We start from the raw sequence: 27,932 nt of genomic DNA, 5'->3' as shown, positions 1-27,932 counted from the left end.
GGACTGTGCTTCATGTTCCACCATCTCAGGTGGATGACACACAGATGAACCCATGGGAACGGTTCCATGAGAGTGTCCTGTAGACTGATTTCATTACTCCTAACACAACGAAAGGATAATGTTCTACGAGTCGGGGCCTGGAATGTCAGAAGCTTGAACGTGGTAGGGAAAGTAGAAAATCTGAAAAGGGAAATGCAAAAGCTCAATCTAGATATAGTAGGGGTCAGTGAAGTGAAGTGGAAAGAAGACAAGGATTTCTGGTCAGATGAGCATCGGGTAATATCAACAGCAGCAGAAAGTGGTATAACAGGTGTAGGATTCGTTATGAATAGGAAGGTAGGGCAGAGGGTGTATTACTGTGAACAGTTCAGTGACCGGGTTGTTCTAATCAGAATCGACAGCAGACCAACACCGACAACGATAGTTCAGGTATACATGCCGACGTCGCAAGCTGAAAATGAACAGATAGAGAAAGTATATGAGGATATTGAAAGGGTAATGCAGCATGTAAAGGGGGACGAAAATCTAATAGTCATCGGCGACTGGAATGCAGTTGTAGGGAAGGAGTAGAAGAAAAGGTTACAGGAGAGAATGGGCTTGGGACAAGGAATGAAAGAGGAGAAAGACTAATAGAGTTCTGTAAAAAGTTTCAGCTACTAATAGCGAATACCCTGTTCAATAATCACAAGAGGAGGAGGTATACTAGGAAAAGGCAAGGAGATACTGGAAGATTTCAATTAGATTACATCATGGTCAGACAGAGATTCCGAAATCAGGTACTGGATTGTAAGGCGTACCCAGGAGCAGATATAGACTCAGATCACAATATAGTAGTGATGAAGCGTAGGCTGAAGTTGAAGACATTAGTCAGGGGGAATCAATACGCAAAGAAGTGGGATACAGAAGTTCTAAGGAATGATGAGATACGTTTGGAGTTCTCTGACGCTATAGATACAGCAATAAGGAATAGCGCAGAAGGCAGCACAGTTGAAGAGGAATGGACATCCCTAAAAAGGGCCATCACAGAAGTTGGCAAGGAAAACATAGGTACAAAGAAGGTAGCTGCGAAGAAACCATGGGTAACAGAAAAAATACTTCAGTTGATTGATGAAAGGAGGAAGTACAAACATGTTCCGGGAAAATCAGGAATACAGAAATACAAGTCGCTGAGGAATGAAAAAAGGAAGTGCAGGGAAGCTAATACGAAATGGCTGCAGGAAAAATGTGAAGACATCGAAAAAGATATGATTGTCGGAAGGGCAGATTCAGCATACAGGAAAGTCAAAACAACCTTTGGTGACATTAAAAGCAACGGTGGTAACATTAAGAGTGCAACGGGAATTCCACTGTTAAATGCAGAGGAGAGAGCAGATAGTTGGAAAGAATACATTGAAAGCCTCTATGAGGGTGAAGATTTGTCTGATGTGATAGAGGAAGAAACAGGAGTCGATTTAGAAGAGATAGGGGATGCAGTATTAGAATCGGAATTTACAAGAGCTTTGGAGGACTTACGGTCAAATAAGGCAGAAGGGATAGACAACATTCCAACAGAATTTCTAAAATTATTAGGGGATGTGGCAACAAAACGACTATTCACGTTGGTGTGTAGAATATATGAGTCTGGCGACATATCATCTGACTTTCGGAAAAGTATCATCCACACAATTCCGAAGACGGCAAGAGCTGGCAAGTGCGAGAATTATCGCACAATCAGCTTAACAGCTCATGCATCGAAGCTGCTTACAAGAATAATATACAGAAAAATGGAAAAGAAAATTCAGAATGCTGTAGGTGACGATCAGTTTGGCTTTAGGAAAAGTAAAGGCACGAGAGAGGCAATTCTGACGTTACGGCTAATAATGGAAGTTAGGCTGAAGAAAAATCAAGACACGTTCATAGGATTTGTCGATCTGGAAAAAGCGTTCGACAATATAAAGTGGTGCAAGCTGTTCGAGATCCTGAAAAAAGTTGGGGTAAGCTATATTTGCTTTATTTTCTGGTAACGGCTTAGGAATAGTACTACGAGGGGCGTACAAATAACTAATGCTGAACTCTTTGCAACTTGTTTCAGTTTAAAAAAAAAGAAGGTGGAACATGTTATGGGGCATGGTGGAATATTCTCGCTTTACTCCTCATTGTTTCATTAGTTTCCGATATGTGCCGGGGCTATATGTAGCTTTCATAATGACGTTTGTTTCGGAGGTTCGTTCCAAGCAGAGAGCTGTCAATGAGGTTCTTTTGGCAAAAAGTAGAGCATCGCACATCATTATAGGTGCTCTGACTTCTGGATTGTTCGCCACCTAACAGAACACCATAAAGAGCAACGAAGGACCATCAGTGCAGAACTGCATGCGCTTTACGAGTCTGACAGTGAAATTTTTTTGTCGAACATCGACATAGCCAATAAAACATGGGCACACCGACTAGAAGCGGAAACAAAACGGCAATCCATGGAGTGGCGCCACACTATCTCTCCTCCAAAGAAAAACTCCAAAGCCGTACCGTTACCAGGTAAAGTCATGGCGGCTGTCTCCTGGGGCGCTGCGGGCGTTACTCTGTTTTATGATCTCCCTCATGGTGTAATGATCAACTCTGAGCTACACTGAAGAAACGACTTCAGCGTGTTCGTCGCTATAGAAATACAGATGAATTTACCCTCTTTATGACAACACAAGGCCTCAGGTAAGCCTGTGCGTCTGAGAGGAGCTCACAAATCTGATTGTTCCTCCGCATTCACCCTTTACCCCCAATCTCACACCTTCCGACTTTCAACCACAGGGAAGGATGCACTACGTGGAAGCAATACGTGGATTTTGAGGACGTTACTGATGCAACCAGCAGTAGACTAGTACCATGTATTCATACATCCCCTCCCAGAATGGTGGCGTAAAATCGTTGCAGTCAACGGAGCTTATGCTAAAAACTTTTGTTTTGCCAGAAGGTTGGAGAGAGTTATAGTGTATTTGAATCCTGAATACAGCCAACCTGCATTGAGAAAACAGTGGCATTACTTGCTAAAAGTCACTCGTATAAATCTGTAGTTGGCTAAACTTCATCTCCAGTTGTTTAACAGATGTGCCTGTTCTATTAAAGTCTCATAACTGCAATATCTACACTATGTGATCAAAGTATCCGGGCACCACCAAAAAAATACGTTTTTCATATTAGGTGCATTATGCTGCCATCTAATGCCAGTTACTCGATATCACCGATTTCATTAGTCATTATACATTGTGAGAGAGTTGAATGGGGCGCTCCGCGGAACTCCTTCGAACGTGGCCAGGTGACTGGGTGTTACTTTTCTCATACGTTTGTACGCGAGATTTCGAGACTCCTAAACATCCCTAGGTCCACTTTTCCGATGCAATAGTGAAGTGTAAACGTGAAGGGACACGTACAAAACAAAACCATACAGGCCGACCTCTTCTGGTGACTAATAGACACTGCCGACAGTTGAAGAGGGTCGTAATGTGTAATAGGCTGACATCTATCCATACTATAACGAAGAAATTCTAAACTGCAAGTACTATGACAGTTAGGCGGGAGGTGACAAAACATGGATTTCATGGTCGAGCGGCTGCTCATAAACCACAAATCACGCCGGTAAATGTGAAAAGACGCCTCTCTTGGTTTAAGGAGCTTAAACATTGGACGATGGCGGGGTGTGGGTATCGCAAATGCCTGGCGAACGTCATCTCCCAGCGTGTGTAGTGCCAAATGCAAAATTCGGAGGCGTGGGTGTTATTGTGTGGTCGCGTTTTTCTTGGTGGGAGCCTGCACCCATTGTTGTTTTGCGTGGCACTATCACAGCACTGGCCTATATTGGTGTTTTAAGCACGTTCTTGCTTCCCACTGTTGACGAGCAACTCGGGGATGGAGACTGCATCTTTCAACACCATCGAGCATCTGTTCATAAAGCATCGCTTGTGGCGGGGTAATTACACGACAATAACATCCCTGTAATGGACTGACCTGCACAGAGTCCTGACCTGAATCCTATAGAAGACCTTTGGGAACGCCGGCTTCGTGCCAGGCCTCACTGATCGACTTCGATACCTCTCCTCAGTGCAGCACTCGTGAAGAATGGGCTGCCATTCCCCAAGAAACCTTCCAGCACGTGAGAGTGGAAGCTAAGGGTGAGCCAACACCATATTGAATTCCAGCATTACCTATGGAGGGCGCCACGAAGTTGTAAGTCATTTTCCACCAGGTTCCCGGATACTTTTGATTACATAGTGTATCTAGAAGAGAGGAAGTACAAGTCGACATTATTTTACAGACATTTCCGTTCAGTTTACTGTCAGATGCTAGTATTCTGAAGGAAACTTTGACTTCAATGTACCGTGGATATAGTTTCATTTATATACAGTTGTGTTTGTCTTAAGTGCTACACTGTCATAATATCTTGGTTGTATTCTCAGATAACAGTAACAGATTAGCAAAGAAAATCCAACTCATCTTGACATTAACGTTAATAACTTTACCGCAGCTATACAGCGATGATGGATGGAGGGGGGGGGGGGGGTGACTCACCTAATACGCATCACACTGGAGTCCACCATTGCAGGTATCCTCAGTACACTGGGCTTCTGGGCTTCTATACACAGTAAACAGGAAAGCGGAAGATGCATTGTGCTACAGTGTGTTCACTACTTATGAGCAATTACTTACGCAGAGTGACTGTCTTAGTTAGTAAAGCAACCAGGAGTATTTACTGGTTTTGTCTTGATTCACGATTTAACTGTTATTCCTGGGCTAACTAAGCACATTCGTCCGTCATTTTTTGTTGTTTTTTTTTAGGATGGCTGACTAAGTGTCCGTAAGATTTCTTTGCTGTTGGTAACTTTACCCGATATGGACCTGCGCATGACAGCCTCGAATTTCAGTCCTGCTACACCAGTAATTTTTCACCTGTTGGGAGTGAAAGGCATTTAATTTCACAAATACACGGGCATCCCTTGTATTGATACGATTGGGGTCTCTCGTTTAACACATTATGTACACCTTCTTACAGTTCCTTTTGCAAGTATATGTGCACACACACACACACACACACACACACACACATACACACACACACACACATATATACACACACACACACACACACACACACACACACACACACACCTTTAGGCTTGCGGGATGTATAGTGTGTAACAGCTGATATATAGCCTTTGATTTACTCTTCGTAGAACCGGACACGTTGATGGCCCCACAAACCCCGAAAAGGCAACTCGCTCAGACTACTCAGCTGTGTCCTCTAGACTAATTCTTCTGCTTAAATTCTTCTGATGATTAAGCTTGCACTGATTAGAGTCAATCAAGAACCCTGCTTTAGTTTTTTCATGATTTTGTTGCTGCTGACTAATGCCCTATCAGGAAAGGGCTGTATCATGCGGCGCCACCATTCCAGTTTTCACATTCCCTATTGGCAGCTGTTCACTTCTGATCATTTCGTAGTTCGTCAAGTAACTGATACAGCATGCGTCCAGTCAGAACAGCAGCACATACACTGTCTCACAAAATCAGTGAATCACATGTATGACCTGGACGAATGTCTATGTAACGCCGTAGTAGTACTCAATGTCCGCGGGTTTGATATTGTATACAGTTGCATTTCTCTGGGACGGACAGAGCTGCCATCTGAAGGCAATAGTGTTGTTTGTGCCTGCTGTTGTTACGCGGCATTCTTCATGGAAGTAGAGATTTTAACTGCGCTGTCACAATCCATAATTAGATAATGAAATTTCTCATTACATTTTTAGAAGTATACTGAGGTCCACACTAACAAAACTTCAGAGAACAATGACATTTATTGAAGAAACACTTGTTTCAAAGTGTAGTTGCAAGACCAGGATTAAGATATAGCGTATTCATTAATGTCAACATTATTCAGGCATACATGTCCCGTGAACTCATTCGTTGAAATGATCCATGGAACATAAAAAAATAACAAGCCTAGTAGGATATATAAGGAGGATAAACAGCGTCAGATGTTGAGTAGGACGACGACGAGATCAGTGTTTAAATGCCCTCATAAACGATCAGTTATTTTGTCAAACGTAACTGTGTTTGCCAAATATTTGACTGTTCACGGTGCTTTTGACATGCTTGTCAAGTAAAGATCGCTTTTGACATGTTTGAGAGATATTTAACTGACAGAAAATTTGACAAGATGGCGGACGTTGTTTGTGTCGACGTGTCGCCACAGATATTGGTGAAGAACTTTCTTATTACAATGTAACTCACTGTATTGTGAGTTTCCACTACCGTGGAAACTGAAATCGGGTATAAAAACAAAACAGTACTGACGAATACTAAAAGGATAGAACTATCACATCCTTGTCAGTCACGTATTACAAATCACGAGGTTATGAATAAATTCGAAAATTTACGCATACAGTAACACACAAGCGGAGTGGAATGAAACGAAAGTGATCGAAGTTCTCCGTTTCTTCCACGGACGATGTGGGCTGTACGCTCCCATGCTGTGGTATTTTAATGAACTGTAATTAGAGGACCAAGAAGAAAATAATAAATTTTCTCGTACATTTGTCTTCTTTCTTAATATGAGGGTGAAGTAACACTAAACAAGGTATTAAACGTTTCAGTCGCCGTCTCCAGAAAGCTTATGTAACCATCGGTTTCTGAGTGTAACATTTTCATTAAGGGGTCGTCAGTTCTACATTGCTCTTTTTAAAGCAATTTTCAACCGTTCCCTGGACCAGCGTCTCGTTTCCTTCTTCTTTAAACCCAGTGACAGAAGCAATGTTAGAAATGCTTTATCTGCATTTGTAGCCATTCTCATTTCTGCCAAAATATAGCGTACACGAAAAGTGTCTCTTTAAAAAGTAAGGTTAAACTGACTAGCTTTCTTGGTACGTCTATGGGCGTTTTTGACCCAACCGTGGCTACATTATAGTGAACTGCTACTTTAGCAGATTTTCATTGGTAAATCTCTCATTATAAGCCATTCTCTGCACCAGAGTCTGGTTTTCTCCTCTTTCTTAATCACACCGCCAACGTCAATGGCAGGACTGTTTCGTCTGTATTTCTGGGCGCTCTCTCTGTCAAAATAGACTAGAACATTAACAGCGTCTGCCTCAAAGTGAAATTAAACTGACAAAATTTCCCTTTCGTGAAGCGTGAAGTCCGGGTTCGAGTCCCGGACTTGCACAATACATTTCATATCTTAGCACGTAGGACTCATAGAAGAGGTAGAAACGATATAATGAAGAGCGGCGCGTTTAGTCGGCCAGAGAGCGTTACAGAGATGCTCGGCAACCTCCGATGGCAGACATGATAAGAGAAGTGTTAAGCATCAGAGTTTACTTTTGAAATTTCGATGAGCACTTTCCGGCAAGTGTCGGACAACACACTACTACACACCGCGATCATCTCACGAAAAGACAACGACAAGGAAATTCGAGAAATTAGTGCTAATACAGAGGCTTCACGACAATCATTATTCCTATGCTATGTTCCGTTCAGGAGTGTAACAGGGAAGCCAGTATCAGTTAGCGGCCACAGAAGTACCTTCCGCCATACACAGTTAGGCGGCTCGAGTTCGAGTCTTGGTCCGGCAAACCGTTTTAATCTGCCATAAAGTATTATATCAAAGCACACTCTGCTGCAGAGTGAAAATTTCATCCTAAAAACATCTAGTATGCTGTGGCTAAGCCATGTCTCCGCAATATCCTTTCCTCCTGGAGTGCTTAATTCTGCAGGTTCCCAGGAGAGCTTCTGTGGAGTTCATAAGGTAGTAGACGAGGCGCTGGCAGTATTAAAGCTGTGAGGACGGGGCATTAGTCGCACTTGAATAGCTCAGTCGGAGGAGCAATTCCCTGTGAAGCCAAAAGTCCCGAGTTGGAGCCTCTGTCCGGCACACAGTTTTAATCTGCCAGAAAGGTTAATATGATATACCTGTAGATGTAGAACGTAGGGCGATACTAATCAGGCGTTGGGATGCCGGCTGCTTTCGTTAGGCATTTGCAGGAGATACTCACCGACGACGGTGAGGTGCAAGCGGGTGTTGCGCGACGGCGAGAGCCGGAAGTCGACGCGGCAGCGGTAGACGCCCTGGTCGCGCTCGACGACGCGCCGGAAGGTGAGCGCCGCCGTGGCGCCGCCGCCCGCCGTCTCGAAGCTGGCGCGCTCGCCCAGCACGTGCCGCTGCTTCCAGTGCTCCGTCTCCTGCGAGAACTTGCCGCGCGCGTCGTAGCTGCAACAGACAACAGCCGCCTGTCAGTTGCAGGAACCTCCGGTGGCGCAGCAGCGGTCGCTGGTGCTGTGCCTGGGCGGAGCTCGGGCGGCTCCTGCACTGATGGGGAAACCTCCCTGTGTGATCAACTTCCCTGCGGTCTAGCTGCTACTTTGATACTGTCTCCATAGCAAATATTGCAAGGGAAACGTGCACACACCTTGTCATCGATTATGAACGCTTTTCGCACAGCTGTAGAACAAAGCCGCTACTCTAGTTCGATGTGCTTCTCAAGCATTCCAGGAAACAAAAAATCGAGGTTGAAAGCTTTACGACCATGTATTGAATATCAAACGAGAATTCTGCCCATACTGCGTTTCAGTACCCTCCTCTTTAAGGTTCCGTACCTTAGTATGTGAAATCGGTAGCCTTATAGGACAATTTAGTTGTCCTTCTGTCTGTCGAATTGTTAAGACCCTTTTTTTTCTCAATCATGGGTACACATACCACGTCATCAACGAAAGATACAGCCATTTATGTTACATATTTTGATACTCACGAAATCACTCACAAGGGAACCTCCCCATTGCACCCCCCTCCGATTTAGTTATAAGTTGGCACAGCGGATAGGCCTTGAAAAACTGAACACAGATCAATCGAGTCGAGAAAACAGGAAGAAGTTGTGTGGAACTATGAAAAAATAAGCAAAATATACAAACTGAGTACTCCATGCACAAGATAGGCAACATCAAGGACAGTGTGAGCTCAGCAGCGCCGTGGTCCCGTGGTTAGCGTGACCAGATGCGGAAGAAAAGGTCCATGGTTGAAGTCTTCCTAGAGTGAAAAGTTTACTTTATTTATTTTCGCAAAGTTATGATTTTTCCGTTCGTTGACTGACGTCTCAGTTCATTGTAATAACCTTAGTGTCTGTGTTTTGCGACCGCACCTCAAAACCGTGCGATTAGTAGACGAAAGGACGTGCCTCTTCAATCGGAACGGAAAACATTTAATCGCAAGGTAATAGGTAAACCGATTCCTCCACAGGAAAACACGTCTGATATATTCTATACGACACTGGTGACGGCATGTGCGTCACATGACAGGAATATGTTGTCGACCCACGTAACTTGTACGCTTGGCTAATGGGTAAAAGGATTCTTCCACCTTGTCCGATTTAGCTATTTAAATGTCGGTTGTCACCCTTTTCTTAGTAAAGGTGTTGTTAATTGATGTTTAGTCCTCTAATTGTTTAAACAGGTTTGTGATATCCTCGCTATGTTGTATAGCTATGATTCACATCAATATCGTAAGTCACACAGGAACTGAAGACATTTCCTTTTTGTCTTAATTCATAGTGGATGTCATCTATGCTTTTGGACATCTGCGGAATAACAGGCACCACATGTATTAATATTGCAGTTCTTTTCCAAAAATATGTTATTCATTCAAACGATACAGGTGTTGAATGGACGGTTGCAGCAAAAAAATCCAGGTGAGTGCAAGTGGAACTCTTGCACCGTGGTTAAGTACAAACTTAATTATGTGTATAGGTAGATCATCCACTCCGGTAATCGAGAACATGGACGATTTTTGTCCGTTATCGATGTCAGTATTGACATAGCATCACTGTCGGGAATTCCAAAACTTTCGAGAACATTTTATGTTTCAGGTTAAAATTTTTATGTAATTTCATATTCAGTTATTTATGATTATTCATATATTTTACTACTTTTCGAGTTACAGTAAAATGTAATACTAACCGGCGTTGAATTACTCTGCTCCTGTCCCTCTTGCGATTGTTGGTATGGTTTGACGGAAAACTGAAAAGAAGGGAACGGTGCATATGGCCCTGTGGCTATTGTTGTACGTAAATGTCGGACTGTTGTATAACACTTCAATCGATATTTTATGTGCTATATGAACCTCACCCCAAGCAATGTAAGTATAATCCTTCATATGTTATTAATACTGCTTTGCTTCGGAATGATGCAGATGTTGCACGTATCTTAGGCACAGACTGTCAGCGCAATTCTGTAATGGCAAAAGAATATTTTTTATGTGCTGTGATTCCAGTTACACAGTTTTCAGATTTTTTCTTTTACTTGTACTGTAAGATCTTGCTTCTTATCAAATTTCGTGAGTATAGATCAGCTGGAATCAACCCATGGACTTTGCTGACAAGGAAACCTCCCCATCGCATCTCCCTCAGATTTAGTTGTAAGTTGGCACAGTGTATAGGCCTTGAAAAACTGAACACAGATCACTCAAGAAAACAGAAAGGAATTGTGTGGAACTATGAAAAAAAAATAAGCAAAATACACAAACTGAGTAGTCCATGCGCAAGATAGGCAACATCAAGGACAATGTGAGCTCAGGGCCGCGTGGTCCCGTGGTTAGCGTGAGCAGCTGCGGAACGAGACGTCCTTTATTCAAGCATTCCCTAGAGTGAAAAGTTTAATTTTTTATTTTCAGTCAATTATTATCTGTCCGTCCGTCCGTCCGATGGGAGTGATTATCACATCCACAAGGAAACCTAAATCGGGCAGGTAGAAGAATCATTTTGCCCATTCGCCAAGTGTACAAAGTAGGTGGATCGACACGTCTGATATATTCTATACGACACTGGTGACGGAATGTCACATGACAGGAATATGTTGTCGATCCACCTACTTTACCGGAGTGGATGATCTACCTATACACATAATTAAGTTTGTACTTAACCACGGTGCAAGAGTTCCACTTGCACTCACCTGGATTTTTTTGCTACAACCGTCCATTCAACACCTGTATCGTTTGAATGAATAACATATTTTTGGAAAAGAACTGCAATATTAATACATGTGGTGCCTGTTATTCCGCAGATGTCCAAAAGCATAGATGACATCCACTATGAATTAAGACAAAAAGGAAATGTCTTCAGTTCCTGTGTGACTTACGATATTGATGTGAATCATAGCTATACAACATAGCGAGGAATAATCGAGATATAATCGAAGAGAAATTTTCCAAGAATAACTCCTCTTGCGATTCTTGAACTGAGAGTTCGCTATTACTAGCTGAAATATACTACAGAACTCATTTAGTCTTCTTGCTCTCTCATTCCTTGTCCCATGACCTGTAACCGTCTCTTATACTCCTTCCCCTTCAACCACCTTCCAGTCCCTCATGACTAATAGATTTTCATCTCCCCTTACGTACTGTATTACCCATTCAATATCCTGATACACTTTCTGTATCCCTTCTTCGTCAGCTTGTGACGAGTCGGCATGTATATCTGAACTATCGTTGTCGGTGTTAGTTTGCTGCCGATTCTGATAAGAACAGCGCTATCAGTGAACTGTTCACCGTATTACGCTCCCTGCCCTATATTCCTATTCATAACGAATCCTACTCCCGATGCAGCATTGTCTGCTGCTGCTGATATTACTTATACTCATCTGACCAGAAATGCTTGTCTTCTTTCTATTACACTCACTGACCACTACTATACGTATATTGTACCTTTGCATTTCGCTTCTCAGATTTTCTAGTTTTCCTACCATGTTCAAGCTTCAGACATTCCACGCCCCGACTCGTAGAACGTTATCCTTTCGTTGGGAGATCCGTATGGCGACTATTCCGGAAGCTTTTGCCAATGGAGAGATCATCATGACACTTTCTTCAATTACAGAGCACCTGCCCTGTTGATACACGTCACTTGTCTTAAATTCAGTGGTGTACTGCTAGCCAGTGGAATTCAAGGTACGTCAAGTGCAAGTTCCTACTCATTATTTCGCGTTTCTATACACGTTTCAATTACACCATGTGAGAAGTTCCACATTTGGACAAGATTCATAAAATTTAATACCAGATTGCTTTGCAATTTTAGAGATATTAAACGACGGTGTGCTTTATCCGTGGGAGAAGAAAACAAGCAACAACCGAATTACAAGTTGGCTGGGAGATACATGCTTGCAAACTATAGCAGTAGAACCTGGCAGTATCAGTGAAGTATACCAAACAAATTTGCGACGAGATGTAGAAATGACATGCACGTAAATCATTATTACTTTTACTTTCGCAGGAACTCTATAGACTCTTGGAGCAAGACCTCAATATGTTATTGTTCCATTGCTGAAGTCTCACGTTATTGTATCTGCAATGCTTCGCAGTGCATGTCTCAATAAGTAAGGATCAAGGACACCACAGACCAGTGCGACTAAATTTCTGTTAAAATGTCTCTATAAGTCTATGCATAAATCCATGCTTTACCTTCTATGAACATTATTTCGTTCGTACGAAGCCCTGTCACGGATGTCTGACGCATCATAACGGTTTCCAAGTTCTCCTCTACCACGTGTGAAAAGGAATGTTGTTATGGTTTCATCTCATAGCCCTTGGTCATGTTTTCGTCCCCACAGGAAAAAGAGTGTGTAGGGGGAAAAGGAGTGTTTTGAGGAGCAATTGGAGAGCTGGGTCGTTCCCCATTAATATAATCTTCTTTAAAATTTCTGGGCATAGTACTAGGTGATAATACTCACATCCTTTATGATTTAGTTTTCACGGCAGATTCACATGAGCACAAAACGATGCCGTGATTGGTTTCGATCAGCCAGTGGTCGTCTTTAAACTAAATTCATACGCCGCAAGCTTTTTGCGTTGCATAGTCACTAACGCAGCAGAAACCGCTTGAAGCCACTGGTTGTGGAAGGAGATCACGGCATTATGAAATACTGATGTTGTTGTACCGTAAGTAACTATATAAATACTATAGAAACATAATCAGTCCATCTTGTATCGTCAAAAGACCGCATACATTTTTTTCTAAATTATTTATTGTTACCATCTTCCCAGTAAATGAGACTTCGAGTCAATTCGACTTAGAGGGAACGCTGAAGTTTGAGTTATCTCTTCATCATCTTCAAAGTCCCTGTGGCATGTGGTCTTGTATGGTTACTGGACTGCATCCTCTTTTGTCAAGAGAGATGAATGCATTCTTCGCGAAAGTACCTTTGGAAACACAGAATCCTCTGGCATGACGCTGGAACTTTCTCCACTCAGTGACGTAACAAATTATGTAGTAGATAATTATTTCTATTTATGCAGATGGAACAACTTGTTTGTAGTTTTTGCGCATCGAAGTTGGTAAAAACAGGAAGATTCATGAGGTAAGTAACGCAGTAAGTAGTAATGAGAAGGTAGTCAAACAAATTCCTCAGACAGCTTAGTTCAGTAACGAATTAAAATTTTAATCCTGGTCATTACAGAATGGCTAGCTAACCCATTCTGTTACATGTCCTCAATTTTCTTCCAGCAATAAAAAGTATGGTACGTGATGAAAGAGAAATACTGACGTCAGCCGCATGAGGGCTCTGAAATAATTCATTGGCGACAACGGAAAATATATGCTGCACCGAGATGTCAGAGAAAATTAGTTACTAGCAACATGTGGCTTAAAAACCTTCTCAGGACATGTTTTGTAAATGAAATTTGTCTGTTTCCCGGGTTTAGAGTATTTTCAACTACTCATATATTATTTGTGAAGTATCACTGTATTATTTCACAAAACGTGTTTCATTTTGCTGATGTAGGATAAAAATCCATTTAAAATACTGGTTTCTCGTAGGCGTAAGATAACGTGACTAAAAATTTATTTTCATTGACACGTGGTATTCATGATGACGAGTTTCGACAAGTAGATCACATGACCACGTGTCTATCGGGTATTAGTAGTATCTTGTCCCTACTGGGAAGATACCACTTTCACACAATGTTAAATCTCTCTTCCTTTTCAGTGGTGTTGTAGGTCCATTCTTTTCAACTGTTTGCAAGATCCGACTTGGTGCTTGTTGGCTATCGCTGCCGCTTTTAGTTTTACTCAAGGGGTGTGGCTCCGTAGCTCGATAGGTTGGTGCCCGGTTCACTAGAGTCATCCGTAAGTGATAAAGTACTGTTTAAGTGCAACGTGAATATTGCCAAATGGTATGACCGATTTCAGTATGAATAGTATCTACACTTTCCACTGTACACCGCCAGCTTTGTCCTCATGATACAGATGTTCAGCTAAAATAGTCATTACGTTCTTCGGCTCCAAAATCGTTCGATGATTACCTATATTACGAAATCGAACGTGGAAAAATATTACTATCTGGTTCCAGTAGTACGATGATAATACATAAGCTGCGCAAATCAAAATACAGCGTTGGCCTCTTCCCACATGCCGTGTCAAGCACCAAAGCATAGCATTTATTGCAGTGCTGGTCGAAGGCTACACTTCCTACGTTATGCAGATTGTGAAACTGAAAAATTATTGAACAAACAACTAGATAAATTTGGAAATTAGTGGTAAGGTCTTGTGGGACCAAACTGCCGAGGTCCCTAAGCGTACACTCTACTTAATGTAAGTACTTACGCTAAGCACCACACACACACCCATGCCCGAGGGAGGACTTGAACCTCCGACGGGGGGAGCCGCGCGGACCGTGACTAGGCGCCTCAGACCACGCAGAAACTACTAGATAATGCTACATATACAAAAAGGTGACTTACTGCGAAGTAAATAAAACACAAATCATATATTATTTGTGAAGTATCACTGTATTATTTCACAAAACGTGTTTCATTTTGCTGATGTAGGATAAAAATCCATTTAAAATACGCTCGTGGCTTGTAGCAGACTAATCACGGAGAACAACCCCTTCCGACTGACATACGATTGGCGTTCGGTAAGTAACGCTGCAAATTTTTCTGGTCGAAAAATTTTGGGCGAAATGCGAGCTTAGTTGTGGGACATCGGGAATATCCTCTCTTCAGTGCCTGTAGTCTCCTGTAGCTCCGGCAGGTAGCGTGCTTGAAAATGGTGCCTGTAACAGAGTGCTCTCATTAAGTTCCTTTGGCGGAAAGGCAGAACATCGCAGACATTCATAGGCGTTTGCAGAATGACTACGGAAAGCCGGTAGCGCACAAACGTTCGGTGAGTCATAGGATGAGGCACTAAGCTGCCGTATCTTTAGCGTGCCAGCCGGATGCATAAGCTGTGCGTCCTGCATTGCTGGACCACAGCGTGTTCGCCGCCTCAAAATGCAAACGAACTTCTCCTTGTCCATGACAAAGTAAAGCCTCATTATAGTGCGCAGATGAAAGGACCTCACAAAACTACAGTGGACCCCCTCATCCGTCTTTCAGCCTGGATCTCGCTCGTTCGGACTTGCATCTCTTCGGACCAGTGAAGGATGCAGTCTTTCGGATTCAGTACGCGGATGATGGAGAGCTTATTAATGCAGATAGACGTTAGCTCCGATATCGAGCAGTAGAGTCGTACCATGTAGGCATGCAGGCTCTCCCAGTAAGGTGGCGTAAGGCCATCGCACTGAATGGAAAAATACTGTTTTGTAATACGGTTTTGTAGCCCAAGCAGTGGGGAACAATATGGTGCATAGCAATCTGCTTTCAGACAGAAATGTATTGCATTACATATCGAACGCCCCTTGTATAGAAGCCTATCGGTGGAAATCCTCACACATAGAAATTCAGAACTACACTATGACGAACAGGTAACGCCTGAAACCTGCTTCGCTCCGTCGGCTTTCTGTGGTCCCTCGTGACGAATTCTCAGCAGGCTAACACAGAATTGTTTTCATACAGCGAGGCGTAACATTTTAACTGTTTACTAACACGAGTCCTTTCAGTAATGTATTTACCTCCCATTTAATTAATCCTTAGTGACTTAAACACATTCCTACCAAATTCCATATAGAAGAAATAAAAAAAAACTGGAAAGTGTATTTCACCAGCATAGGTTCTCTGCTCATCATATTCACATGCCTTGGACACTTCCCTACCGGAGCTTTAGTTGAATTTACCTTTTGGGCTGTAAGGAGGGAGAACAGAGGTAAAACTAATGTTTGTCCAAATGAGACTGATGCTGAATGCAAATGCAACGGTTTGATGGTAAATTAAGACACATTCGACGATTATGGATGGGTAACGTCAACTGAATTTAACGTGATATTTAAATGTAAATATAGGTGTGGATGTCTTATAACATTGGTACTATTACTAGACGTATTGGATAACTTAACAAGAGTGTCATCAAATCGTTATAGTTTAGCAAACACGAAAATAGGAGTGCATTACTTAGATATGGGAAAATTCACTCTCAAAAGTGTGACTTTAAAATGAAGTACGCGAATTTTTCGCTTGCCCCTGGACCCTTTGTAGGTACACAGGCAGAAGTCTTAAAGCCTGGTTTCCTAGATTTCTGGGAAAATAAGAGTTTGCCGAAACCATTTCCGGTTATGAAAAATGTTCAGTTTTCAATTAGTGTATATATTCATCCCGTCAGTTGTAAGCTGATGTCACGTCATGAACTTCAGCGGTGCTTATCTCGAAAGTGAGTGGGGGGGGATTGGGGTTTTTCGCGTGTACAAAAGCAACCTGCCATTTGTGAACCTAATCGATTGGTCACGTATGATGCCTTCCTCTTGTTACTAAATTGACTCCTTCATATTTGTATGTACGCCATTGGTACTGTGTTTTGCAATTCCAGGTAGATGGAACTTGGCCTGAGGAAGATGAATAGGAAATTTGGCGAAAATTTGTCTCGTGCTGATGTTGCTGATCGGCTGGCAACCGAAATACCTCTTGGTGAACCAGTTGCAACCAGAGCATCCTCTCTCACTCAGCCAACTACCATACTACAGTGAAACATAAGTTTTTCCAGTTAAGATCAAATGATGCATGGGAAATGTAGTTCTGTGAGAAGAATGTTACTCCTGTGTTAGTTGAATATGTTTTACCGAGTTGCTAACACTCTTTGTTTTTCTCTGTTTCTTCTTCTAACAGAAGGCAGGAAATAACCTAAGTTCACAATGCATGAGCTCAGGTATCATAAAGGGTGATTCAGCTGCCCCTACCAATCGGTTTTATGCCACCTGTGACACCTTCAAAAAGCAAGCACTTGATTTTCATGTTCTTTCCCCCCTATGCCCAAACTGTTAGTCCTACAGAAAATATGAACAGGATTTTCTAGTAGGAAATTTTATCTAGGTGAATTTTGTGATGGGATACGTTTTGGCTGGAGGCTGTGGTTTCTGAGTTATTAAAGGAAAACGCATTTTAAGGCCAGTTTTGTACGTTCTCCTTGAGTAATCCGAAAATTATGGCAAGTATCTAAAACTTATCCTCGTTCATATTTTAACTACGTTAGATTTTCTATAAAAATGTCCTGTTCATTTGCTCCGTAGGACTAGTAGTTTGAGTGTAGCGAGTGAGAGAATATCAAATTTTTTAATGTGGTGCTTGAAGGTGTTGCATGTTGCAGAAAATCCATTAGTAGTGGGACAGCTGAGCCAGCCTTTAGGTATCTGATTGCGGATGTTTTCAGCAAATCCCTAAAGTTTATGGAATAATAATTTTTTTCAGTTATATTCACTCTTAACGTAGCAAATGTTGTGATGTCCATAAAACGCTTAGACGTATCAGATATAATAAACACAGCACTGACCTTCTAGCTGTACTTTTCCTCAGTGAAGTCTCAGCCCGTTAATGGTTTGACCGAGGAGCAGTAACGATCCATAACCGTATCAGAGGCGGAAGTTCAATCGAAAGCGCCAGGAATTACTTCGTTAAGTGAATTTAATGGTGTAGCGTGACGACGTACAGAGCGCTTTGGTCTGCTGATTGCGTGTTCCTTCTCTTCATATGCCGCGAGTGGTCATTTATTCTCGAGGCCGTTGAAGTCTCGCATAAGAAACGAGTCGGTTGATTAGAAGGCGGGCCGTAAGCGGTGAGCAGGAAGCGAGGCGAGCACCGGTTCCGCACACGGCGCCGCCTTCCCGCAGCAGGGGCACGTGGCCGCAGCTGCCGCGCAATCGCGGGCTCTCCGGCCTGGCAGCCAGTCGGCTCGGCACGTGCACGCATCCATTTCCTGCCTGGCGTGGCGTGGGTGGCGCCCGCGCCGTTACGCTGCCACATGGCCCGCAATCCGGCCACAGCGCACGTTTTGTGGCTCTCCAGTGACCCCACACTATCCGCTGATTCACGCCAGAGCCCCCTGTGCTCTCAGTACTTAAGCGATTCGCTCACTACACTGTGCTTATTAAAAAGTCCTTGCAAGAAAAGTTTTAACGTAATAGATTATTCAGTATTATTTTGACTTGCAATACTGTAAGCGATCTTACTTAGTGTCTTGTCCTGTAGCCAGAAGGGAGCTTTGCTATTTTTTCTGTAAAATAATTCCAAACATGTGTCATTAATTCTTATCCAATTTATTTCGTACTTCCAAAACTGTCTTAAGTTGCTAATAAAATTGTAGCGTTAAAATATTATGCCATTATCTACGATACTTACGGAAATAGAAAAGTTTACCTAAAAAAGACGTAATAACTAATCTAGTAACACGAAGCAGAGTTAGCGATTATAGTGCACCTATTTATGACACAACCTGAAGCTACCGTTAAAATACCAGTTTACAGAAATTGCTTATATAGGGCCTTATTTAGAGTTCTGACTATATTGTTGATGTAAACGAAATTATTTCAAAATTTTTATGTAATTGAAGTCTGCTTTGTCAGCAAGTTGGAAAGAGTAACAGAATTTATGGAGGGCATATGTGAGGTGTAGATGTTTATTTTTTTTTTGTAAATTATGTTACCGTAAGTCCAGGAAAATTCTGTGTACGCATGAGGTGTGTGTGTCTTGAATCAATGCATTTTGTATAAATACATCCAGAACGTGTGTTAGGAGTGACGCTGAGGGAATTAGATTAGGAAATGAGACACTTAAAGTAGTAAATGAGTTTTACTATTTGGGGAGCAAAATAACTAATTATGGTCGAAGTAGAGAGGTTTCAAATGTAGACTGGCAATGGCAATGAAAGCGTTTCTGAAGAAGGGAAACTTGTCCAAATGGCTCTGAGCTCTATGGGACTCAACTGCTGTGGTCATTAGTCCCCTAGAACTTAGAACTACTTAAAACTAACTAACATAAGGACATCACACACATCCATGCCCGAGGCAGGATTCAAACCTGCGACCGTAGCTGTCGCACGGTTCCGGACTGCGCGCCTAGAACCGCGAGACCACCGCGGCCGGCGGGAAACTTGTTACCATAGCGTATAGACGAAAGTGTCCGGAAGTCATTTCTGAAACTATTTGTATGAGGTGTAGCTATGTATAGAAATGAAACATGGACGATAAATAGTTTGGACAAGAAGAGAATAGAAGCTTTCGAAATGTGGTGCCAGAGAAGAATGCTGAAGATTAGATGGGTACATCACATAACTAATGAGGAGGTATTGAATAGAATTTGGGAGAAGTGTATGTTACAATTTGGCTAGAAGATGGGATCGGTTAGTAGGACTTGTTCTGAGACATCAAGAGATCAGAAATTTGTAATTGGAGGGCAGCGTGGAAGGTAAAAATTGTAGCGGGAGACCAAGAGATGAATACTGGGTACTGGGAGATGAAGAAGCTTCCACCGAATAGAGTAGTATGGAGAGCTGCATCAAACCAGTCTCTGGACTGAAGACCACAACAACAAAACATACATACAAGCTGACCATTAATAGAACTAATAAACCACATAGACTGAGTCCTGACTGCTAATGCTTTGAAAAGGGTCTTATTGACATGAGTCCGGAAATGGACGGTGTGCGTGCAAAAACAACAAATCGTTCCGGAACACAGTACAGAGCTGCATTGCATCCACACCACAACAGATGTTCAAAGTGGCCTCCATGGGATTGCATGTGATAACGATAATAGTGGAGGTCATACTTTCGCTTACACCACGTAGGCGGGTTGCTTGCTTGGAGCTCATACTAGTGTTCGTCTGAGTATCCTGCAGAACCAGGTGTACACAGAGACCACGGCCTCCCTGTTGGACGATGTTGTTGGTATCTGTGCGGGTACTTGTTCTGGTATAGCGAAGCTTCTCCACGGCCAAACGGTCTACTTGGCCCTACACAAACACCATCTCGGTTTGCTCTCGACATGAATACCGGACCGTTCTGCTGCTTACAGTATGGTGCGTCAATCACACATTCTGAAACACGCAAGGAACGCATGGCACGTGGTCAGAGGAACTTCAATTCCTCAGCAACATCTACAATTGCAACGCTGTGTTTCCGGAAACATGTTCATAGAACCTTTTTCTCATAATTTACAGTCACAAAGTCGTCCGTAGTGTTTGTTTAATAACCAGAGACTCTACAAGGTGAATGGATGGCTCTATTGTGGAGACGATTCTGGTAAATGATGATGAGTGGTTTGTGGGGCACTCAACTGCGCGATTATCAGACCCCGTCAAACTCCCAAACTTTGCCCAGGCCAATTTCGCCACATTTATGAATGTTGATGAAATGACGATGACAACACAAACACCCAGTCATCTCGAGGCAGGTGAAAAATCCTGACCCCGCTGGGAAACGAACCCGGGACTCCGTGCCTGAGAAGCGAGAACGTGACCGCGAGACCACGAGTTGCGGAAAATTCTGGTAAAGTATAGTATGTATTACTGAAGTAAATCACATACGAGACCCTAATACGACCAACTCTATACTATTGTACTCTATAGTATTGTATTCTTTGGTGTCCTGGTCAAGTATGGATGACAAAAGACATAATTACATAATTTAAACCAGAGACAAGCTGCTAACATTGTTATAGGCCGGTTTAGCTCACCTGACCGTACTAAAGAAATGTTTTGTGCAAGTTCAATAAATAAGGCGTTCCGAAGCTAGTTGTCAAAATTAATAAAGAAGGTAGTGTACATCAACGCCTAAAAGGAGAAATAATTTTACCTATGTATCATGGTCAGCTTAGACATGAAGTCACTGTTTACAAACGTGCCAGTAGGTGAATCTATCCGCATCCCGCCAGACATATGCGACCTGTACTGCCTGACTTCAACATACTTCAAATGGCAAGGAAAATACTACCAGCAGACAGACGGCGTAGCAATGGGGTCTGTCCTATCTCCACTGGCTACCGACATATTCATGGAAACTTTGAAGCAACGGCCCTTTTCATGAATATTTGAACAACATGCACGGGAAGATACAGTTCACGCTCGAAGAAGAATGGTGCAACCATATTTCTAGATGTCGAAGTATACAGGATAACTGACGGAACACTGGCGCACAGAGTATATCGCAAGCCTACACATGCAGGCAGGTATCTGCACGCCCAATGCCACCACCATCCAGCGCAGGAGAGCTCGGTCATCCGTTCTTTGGCAATCCGTGCGCAGCGCCTAAGTGATGCTCAAAACATAACACCTGAGCTTAAAAGGCTACGCACAACGTTGCTATATTCCCAAGTCGATTCACGCAGCCTTGTCGACGAATACAAGTAAGCAAGATAAGCAAGAAATAGACAAACTGCAGCCAAGAGTGCAGCCTGTCTTCTGCAGTGGTCGCAGGATCTAGGACGTGCTATGCTCCACGGTGAATGCATTACACGCTGCAGGCGTATACAGGGTGAAATGAGAACGTGGAGAGGCATACATCAGTGGGACTAGCAGGCCAACAGCAACGCGCATTCTGGAGCAAGAGCGCTATATTCGTCTAAGGCAACACAAAAAATATGCAGTGGCAGAACATCAGCAAGATTGCGGAAAAGAAATAAATTTCAGCGAAGCCTGTGTGTTGGCCAAGCAGCCGGTTACCACGAAACGTAAAATCAGAAGGGCCCTCGAAATACTCAAATACCCTAAGAACAAGTCCGCTCCGGTAGCTGAGCGGTCAGCACGAACGATGTCAATCCAAACGGCCCGGATTCGATTCCCGGCTGAGTCGGAGATTTTCTCCCCTCAGGGACCGGGAGTAGTTTTGTCCTAATTAACATCATTTCGTCCCCATCGACGCGCAAGTCAAATCGTAAATCTTGCACCTGGCGAACGGTCTATCCTACGGGATGCCCTAGCCACATGAAATTTAATTATTTACCATAAGAAAATGAATAGGATTGACTCTGGCTTGCCCCATCTTTGCTGACAGCAATCAGAGCCCAAGAGCGCACACTGCCAACACAAGGCACGAGCACTACCAGCGAGTAGCTGCCACCACGAGGCCGACGTCCAGCATCTGGTAAACAGGAGCCAACTTCACATTAGACGGTGACCACCAACCATGGCACATAACAAAAGATCCAATAGGCAACGGAGGTTACGCTCTCCCTCCACCGCAATAACCTGTTAAAATAAAGTTCAATCTCATTCTTCCTTAATTGAGCAATGAAACGAACTATCTTTTTAAAATCATACCGTAATGGCATACGCAGTGAACAGTAACAACAAAATATAAGGGACACGGCATAGCTGCAACGCACCAGTAGACCCAGAAGAGGGCCGCTGTAACCATGGGCGAAACGTCGTTTTTTTCAGTTTTTTTTTTTTGCAATAGTTTTATACATTATGATGCGGTACCATACTCAGAAAATTTCGATGTCGACTGATTCTGGCGGCTGAAGCCGACGCAATTAGAAAACAAACATATTTCGATGAGGAAAATATGGCATTTGACGTCTACTTGTGATATTAGGGAATGTTGATGTGCGCTGTTTTGTCAATGTTGATGACTGGGAACGTGTACTGACATTCACAACTTCACTGTATACGGATGGTGGACTGTGAGGCGTGCCTGGAAACATAGAATTTATTTCCAGCACGATATGGTGCCAATCTCACTTCTGCATTACTGTGAGGAATCATGTGGGAGTCAACTGGAAAGCGATGTACCTGCCTAAGTATTCTCGTAGCGTGTCGACAGACTTCACTTGTCTGCATATCTTCCCCAGTGTGCTTGTGAAGCGGCCTGTGTATGAAACCGTAGCGCAAATAGAAGAAGACCTCGTCGACAGAATTGTCGTTACCTGCTGGTACCACAGCGGACATGCCAGGAATCTGTGAACGGTAATGATAGTCAATGCACCGATGATGTACGGCCTGAATACGAGGTGCGGCAATACAGTAATCAGACTGATGTGAAAAAAGGTTGCATACCGTTTTAGTCACGTTTTGCTGTTGTCGCCTTCAAGGTTGTTCCCTTCTGATTGCACACACCTTTTCCAGCATTTCTGCCATTGTTGGTAATATTTCTCGAACTCATCTTCTGTAATAAGAGGTGCGACAATAAACTGATGAGACTGGTTTTCTTTGCAAGATGTGGCAACCCTACAGGCTTGCGTAGGCACAATATCTTTGACCTTGGACTACAAGCTGTTTCTAGTGCAAGTGGCTCATCGATGAAACTGTTCAGTTGCGAGTTGTACTGTAATAAGTTAACACATGTTTGTGTCTCTCGTCATAGAAATGGAACCGGATAATACTTCGTTTTACATAAAATTGGGTGAAAATGCGGAGCCAACTTACGGTAAGCTACAGAAGGCTTTTGGAGAGGAGGTTATGTCAAGAGATCAAGTTTTTCGTTGGCACAAAATGTTTAGTGAAGGCAGAACGAATGTTGAAGATGAAGACTGCAGTGGACGACCATCAACCTCACGGACGGATGTCAACTTGGCCAGGGTGCATGAACTCGTACGATCTGACGGAAGATTATCCGTGAAAATGATTACAGAAGAGCTGAACATCAACCGAGAAACGGTTCGTCTAACAATAACTGAAGATCTTGGTATTTGTGCAAAAATGGCCCCCAAAAATCTCACACCACAACATAGAGAAACACGGAAAAATGTGGCAGCCGATCTGTTAGAGCAAACGGAAATCAATCCAGAATTGTTGAGCCGTGCTATCACTGATGATGAAAGTTGATTTTTTTAGTATGATCCAGAGACAAAACACCAAAGTTCACAATGGTGCTCAAAGGGATCGCCCAAACCAAAAAAACATGACAAAGTCAAAAGTGAAATGCATGCTTGTGTGCTTCTTTCTTTCATCCCAAAGGAATTGTTCATAGAGAGTGGTTGCCTCCTGAACACGATAATGCACCATTCCATACTGCTCTATCAGTACAGCAAATTTTAACCTCAAAATTTATTTCAGCGCTATCACAGCCACCTTATTCAAATGATATCGCTCTGTGTGACGTTTTCCTATTTGCAAGACTCAAAACGGCCGTAAACGGACACCATTTTCAAACAACAAAAGATGTCCAAAAAGCTGTGACGAGGGTCTTAGAGGATATTACAGGAGATGTGTTCCAGAAATGTTACCATCAATGGCAGAAGCGATGGAAAAAGTATGTGCATTCAGAAGGGAACTACTCTGAAGGAGACAACACTAAATTTGAATAAAACGGTAAGCAACATTTTTTTCACATCAGTCTCATTACCGTATTGTCGCTCCTTGTATCTTCACGAAGTAGGTATGAAATGCAGATCCTGTGTGTGTGTGTGTGTGTGTGTGTGTGTGTGTTATTATACATACACTGGTGGGCCTAAGACACTGGTACACCTGCCTAATATCGTGCAGGGCCCCTGCGATCACGCAGAAGTGCCGCAGCGCGACGTGGCATGGTCTCGACTAATGTCTGAAGTAGTGCTGCAGGGAACTGACACCATGAATCCTGCAAGGCACCAGATATGCTCAGTAATGTTCATGTCTGAGGAGTTTGATGGCCAGTGAAGGTGTTTAAACTTAGAAGATTGTTCCTGGAGCCACTCTGTAGCAACTACGGAGGTGTGGGGTGTTGCATTGCCCTGCAGGAATTGCCCAAGTACGTTGGATTGCTGAATGGATACGAATGGATGCAGGTGATCAGATAGGATGCTTAAGTACATGTCACTGTCAGAGTCGTATTTAGATGTATTAGGGGTCCTATATCGCTCCAACTGCACACGCCCCAAACCATTAAAGAGCCTCCACCAGTTTGAACAATCCGTTGCTAACACGTAGGTTCTATGGATTCATGAGGTTGTCTCCATACCAATATACGCCCACCCGCTCGATACAATTTTAAAGGAGACTCGTTCGACCAGGCAAGATGTTTCCATCCATCAATAGTCTATTGTCGGTGCTGATGGCCCAGGCAAAACGTTAAGTTTTGTGTCGTGCAGTCATCAAGGGTACAAGAGTCAGACTTCGGCTCCGAAAGCAGGTAGGGTTGATGTTTCGTTGAGTGGTTCGCACGCTGACACTTGTTGATGACCCAGCGTTGAAATCTGTAGCAAATTTGGGAAGTGCTGCACTTCTGTCAAGTTGAACGTTTCTCTTCAGTCATCGTTGTTGCACGATCTTTTTCCAGCCGCAGCGATGTCGGAGATTTGATGTTGCACCGGATTACTGACATTCACAATACACTCGTGAAATGGTTGTACGCGAAGATCCCCACTTCATCGCTACCTCAAAGATGCTGTGTCTCATCGCTCGAGCGCCTGCGATAACACCACCTTGAAACTCACTTAAATCTTGATAACCTGCCACATTACCAGCAGTATCGGATCTAACAACTACGTCAGTCTTACACAGGCGTTGCCGACTGCAGCACCGTATTCTGCCTGTTTATATATCTGTTTATGAATACGCGTTCCTAAGCTAGATTCTTTGGCGCTTCAGTGTGAGAGAATGTATGTACAAGAAACCATGAAGTAGTTGGACAGTGAGATGGTGGAGGAAAAATTGTACATATGGAGCGGAGAGGAAGAGAGTGGCAGGGAGTGAGGAACAGATAGCAAAGAGAATGTGGAGGAGGTGATGTGTACACTATATGTGACATTCACGTACATGACCGAAGCCATGGAGGAAAGTCTACTTTTAGAACTAATTTATATGGTACTACTGCGTTTGCTATGTCTTGAGTGTAAGAAAATCACTGTCATTGAATGTCACTAGACCCTCATCAGACTACATTTAAGGCAGTGACGACGCTGGCTTCAAGTTAATACCAAATGGTATCAGTCACTTGAGCCGAGGTCCCAATGGTAATCCGCGAAACTTAACTGAATAAATTTATGGAACCACTGTTCGAAAACGACTTTGGGAGAATTATGCTACCACCACCGTTTATTTGTCATAGGATGCATGACTGTGAAGACACATTAGGGCGTTTACAGATACAGCCACTCACTTTTCCGTCTCTACGTAAGAGAATGGAATGGCACAGAATGTTGATAATATTGCTACGAAATTTCTTCTGCCACAAACAGAAAGTATCAGATTATCTACGTAAATGTAGATGAATACATTTCGCCAACGTACAATTTGGAAAATCGGTTGCTCTGACTATTGCTGAATTGTATTTTTTGCGGTCCAGACGTACTTAAAGATAGCTTATGATGAAACCTGAAATTACGTGTATGGAATCGGAATCAAGTCACTGTTACTACAGTACGAAAAACACCGACGGGGTTATTTGCCATGTTTTATTGGGAGAATAGATTTCGATTGGAAATACATTACATCATCATTTCAATTTAACTGTTATTGTGAGACACATTTTGTAACCTGGGAGAGGATACGCAGACAGATCAATCCTTGACCTCTTAACCTATTGAGTAGACAGCGTGGACTTTTTTAAAAAAAATTTAGTTTTTTTATGTATGGAGCTTTTTAGGAACAGCCCTGTCTTTCTGCAGATTGTGTGCGTCGAAACTGTCTTGAGCAATCGATTCGAACAGTTAGCCATTAACACAAAGACATTTTATTATGACCTGAGAGTTGTTGACTACAGCAGCATTATCGCTATCTTCCATTAATACGGAAATTATAGAAGCCTTGCCATTGTTAAACTAATTTAGTGTTGATGTAGCTTAACAATCCAAAAATTTGTGGCTTCATGCATCCGCTGTTGTGGCGTGCAAAATGTTTCTAACGGGTATTTCCACTCTGTTGGTTAAGTCCAACGCTGGTGGCTGTCGTTGAGTCGCCGCAAAGTTTAAACCTTCATTGAGCCCAAATGGCTCTCCCGTGCAAAAGTTGGTCGGAGATGTTGATTACCCGTCCGCAGAGCCTCTGCTTTCGGAGACATCCCTTCATCCCTTGTTCTCGGGTGAGGTGTTCAAACTTGTTTGCTTGCCTGGCCGTTGCTTTGCTTATGCGGCGTTCTACCAGGCAGAAGGTTTTATTTTTTACTCTTTTACAGAGAAATGGCGGCAGTTTTGATGACAAAATGTGACATTTGAATAATCTACCTGCATTAACGTCGATATCTACTTGGCGTGTTAAAGTCTGTCGGGAACGCTATAAATGTATTTACTGCCAAAAGTTACAAATCTCATTAGTATATTTGAGATACTTTTTGAGCCACTGGAGCTTATCGCAAACGATTAAAGATCTATAAAAGTTGTTTAAGAAAATTTTTTCACGGCTTCCTTGCGGTCTTGTTTCCTATGTCCGATGTATGTCTGCACATCATGCTGCTGTGATGGATGATTGTTATTCTCTTTTGCAGTATTTTAAATCAATATCACATTTTGTTACTATTTACGTACACGCCAATGCAGGTACTTAGAACACTGTAATCAACGCATACGAAATATTTTGGCACAATGCTAACAGTAGCTGCTCTGGAAAGAGACACAAACATTTTGATAGAGTGTGGTAAGTATGCATCGCTTCGATTATCATATATTCGTGTAACAACTACTTGCTACTATGGGAAATCGCTATAAATTCAGTGGCTTATAATGCAGAGCGGTTTGTCTTACTTAACATTTTACCCACGATAACCAAGAGAATGTAATGTTTTGCCGTTGTAAACTAAGTATAATATCCGTGTACCCAGTGTGCTACAAAACGGCTACTTTGCTTAGCATATATGAATGTTTGAAACTGTCGAGCTCTGGGTGATATT

The 27,932-nt window shown here is 42.8% G+C and overlaps 1 protein-coding gene across 1 annotated transcript in view; it reads right to left on the bottom strand.

The window, feature by feature from the left end:
- The window catches only part of LOC126267423 (nephrin-like), a 1,327,372-nt gene that overhangs the window by 773,127 nt on the left and 526,313 nt on the right, over positions 1 to 27,932 (bottom strand). Inside the window, exon 3 of the mRNA XM_049972675.1 lies at positions 8,010 to 8,224. Coding sequence (XP_049828632.1) covers positions 8,010 to 8,224 — 215 coding nt within the window. The remainder of the gene's footprint in view (positions 1 to 8,009; positions 8,225 to 27,932) is intronic.

The sequence above is a fragment of the Schistocerca gregaria genome, chromosome 4, assembly GCF_023897955.1.
Source record: "Schistocerca gregaria isolate iqSchGreg1 chromosome 4, iqSchGreg1.2, whole genome shotgun sequence".
In the NCBI taxonomy this organism is placed as follows: Eukaryota; Metazoa; Arthropoda; class Insecta; order Orthoptera; family Acrididae; genus Schistocerca; species Schistocerca gregaria.
Note: the sequence above shows the minus strand (reverse complement) of the source record. Positions and strands in the feature narration are given on the sequence as shown.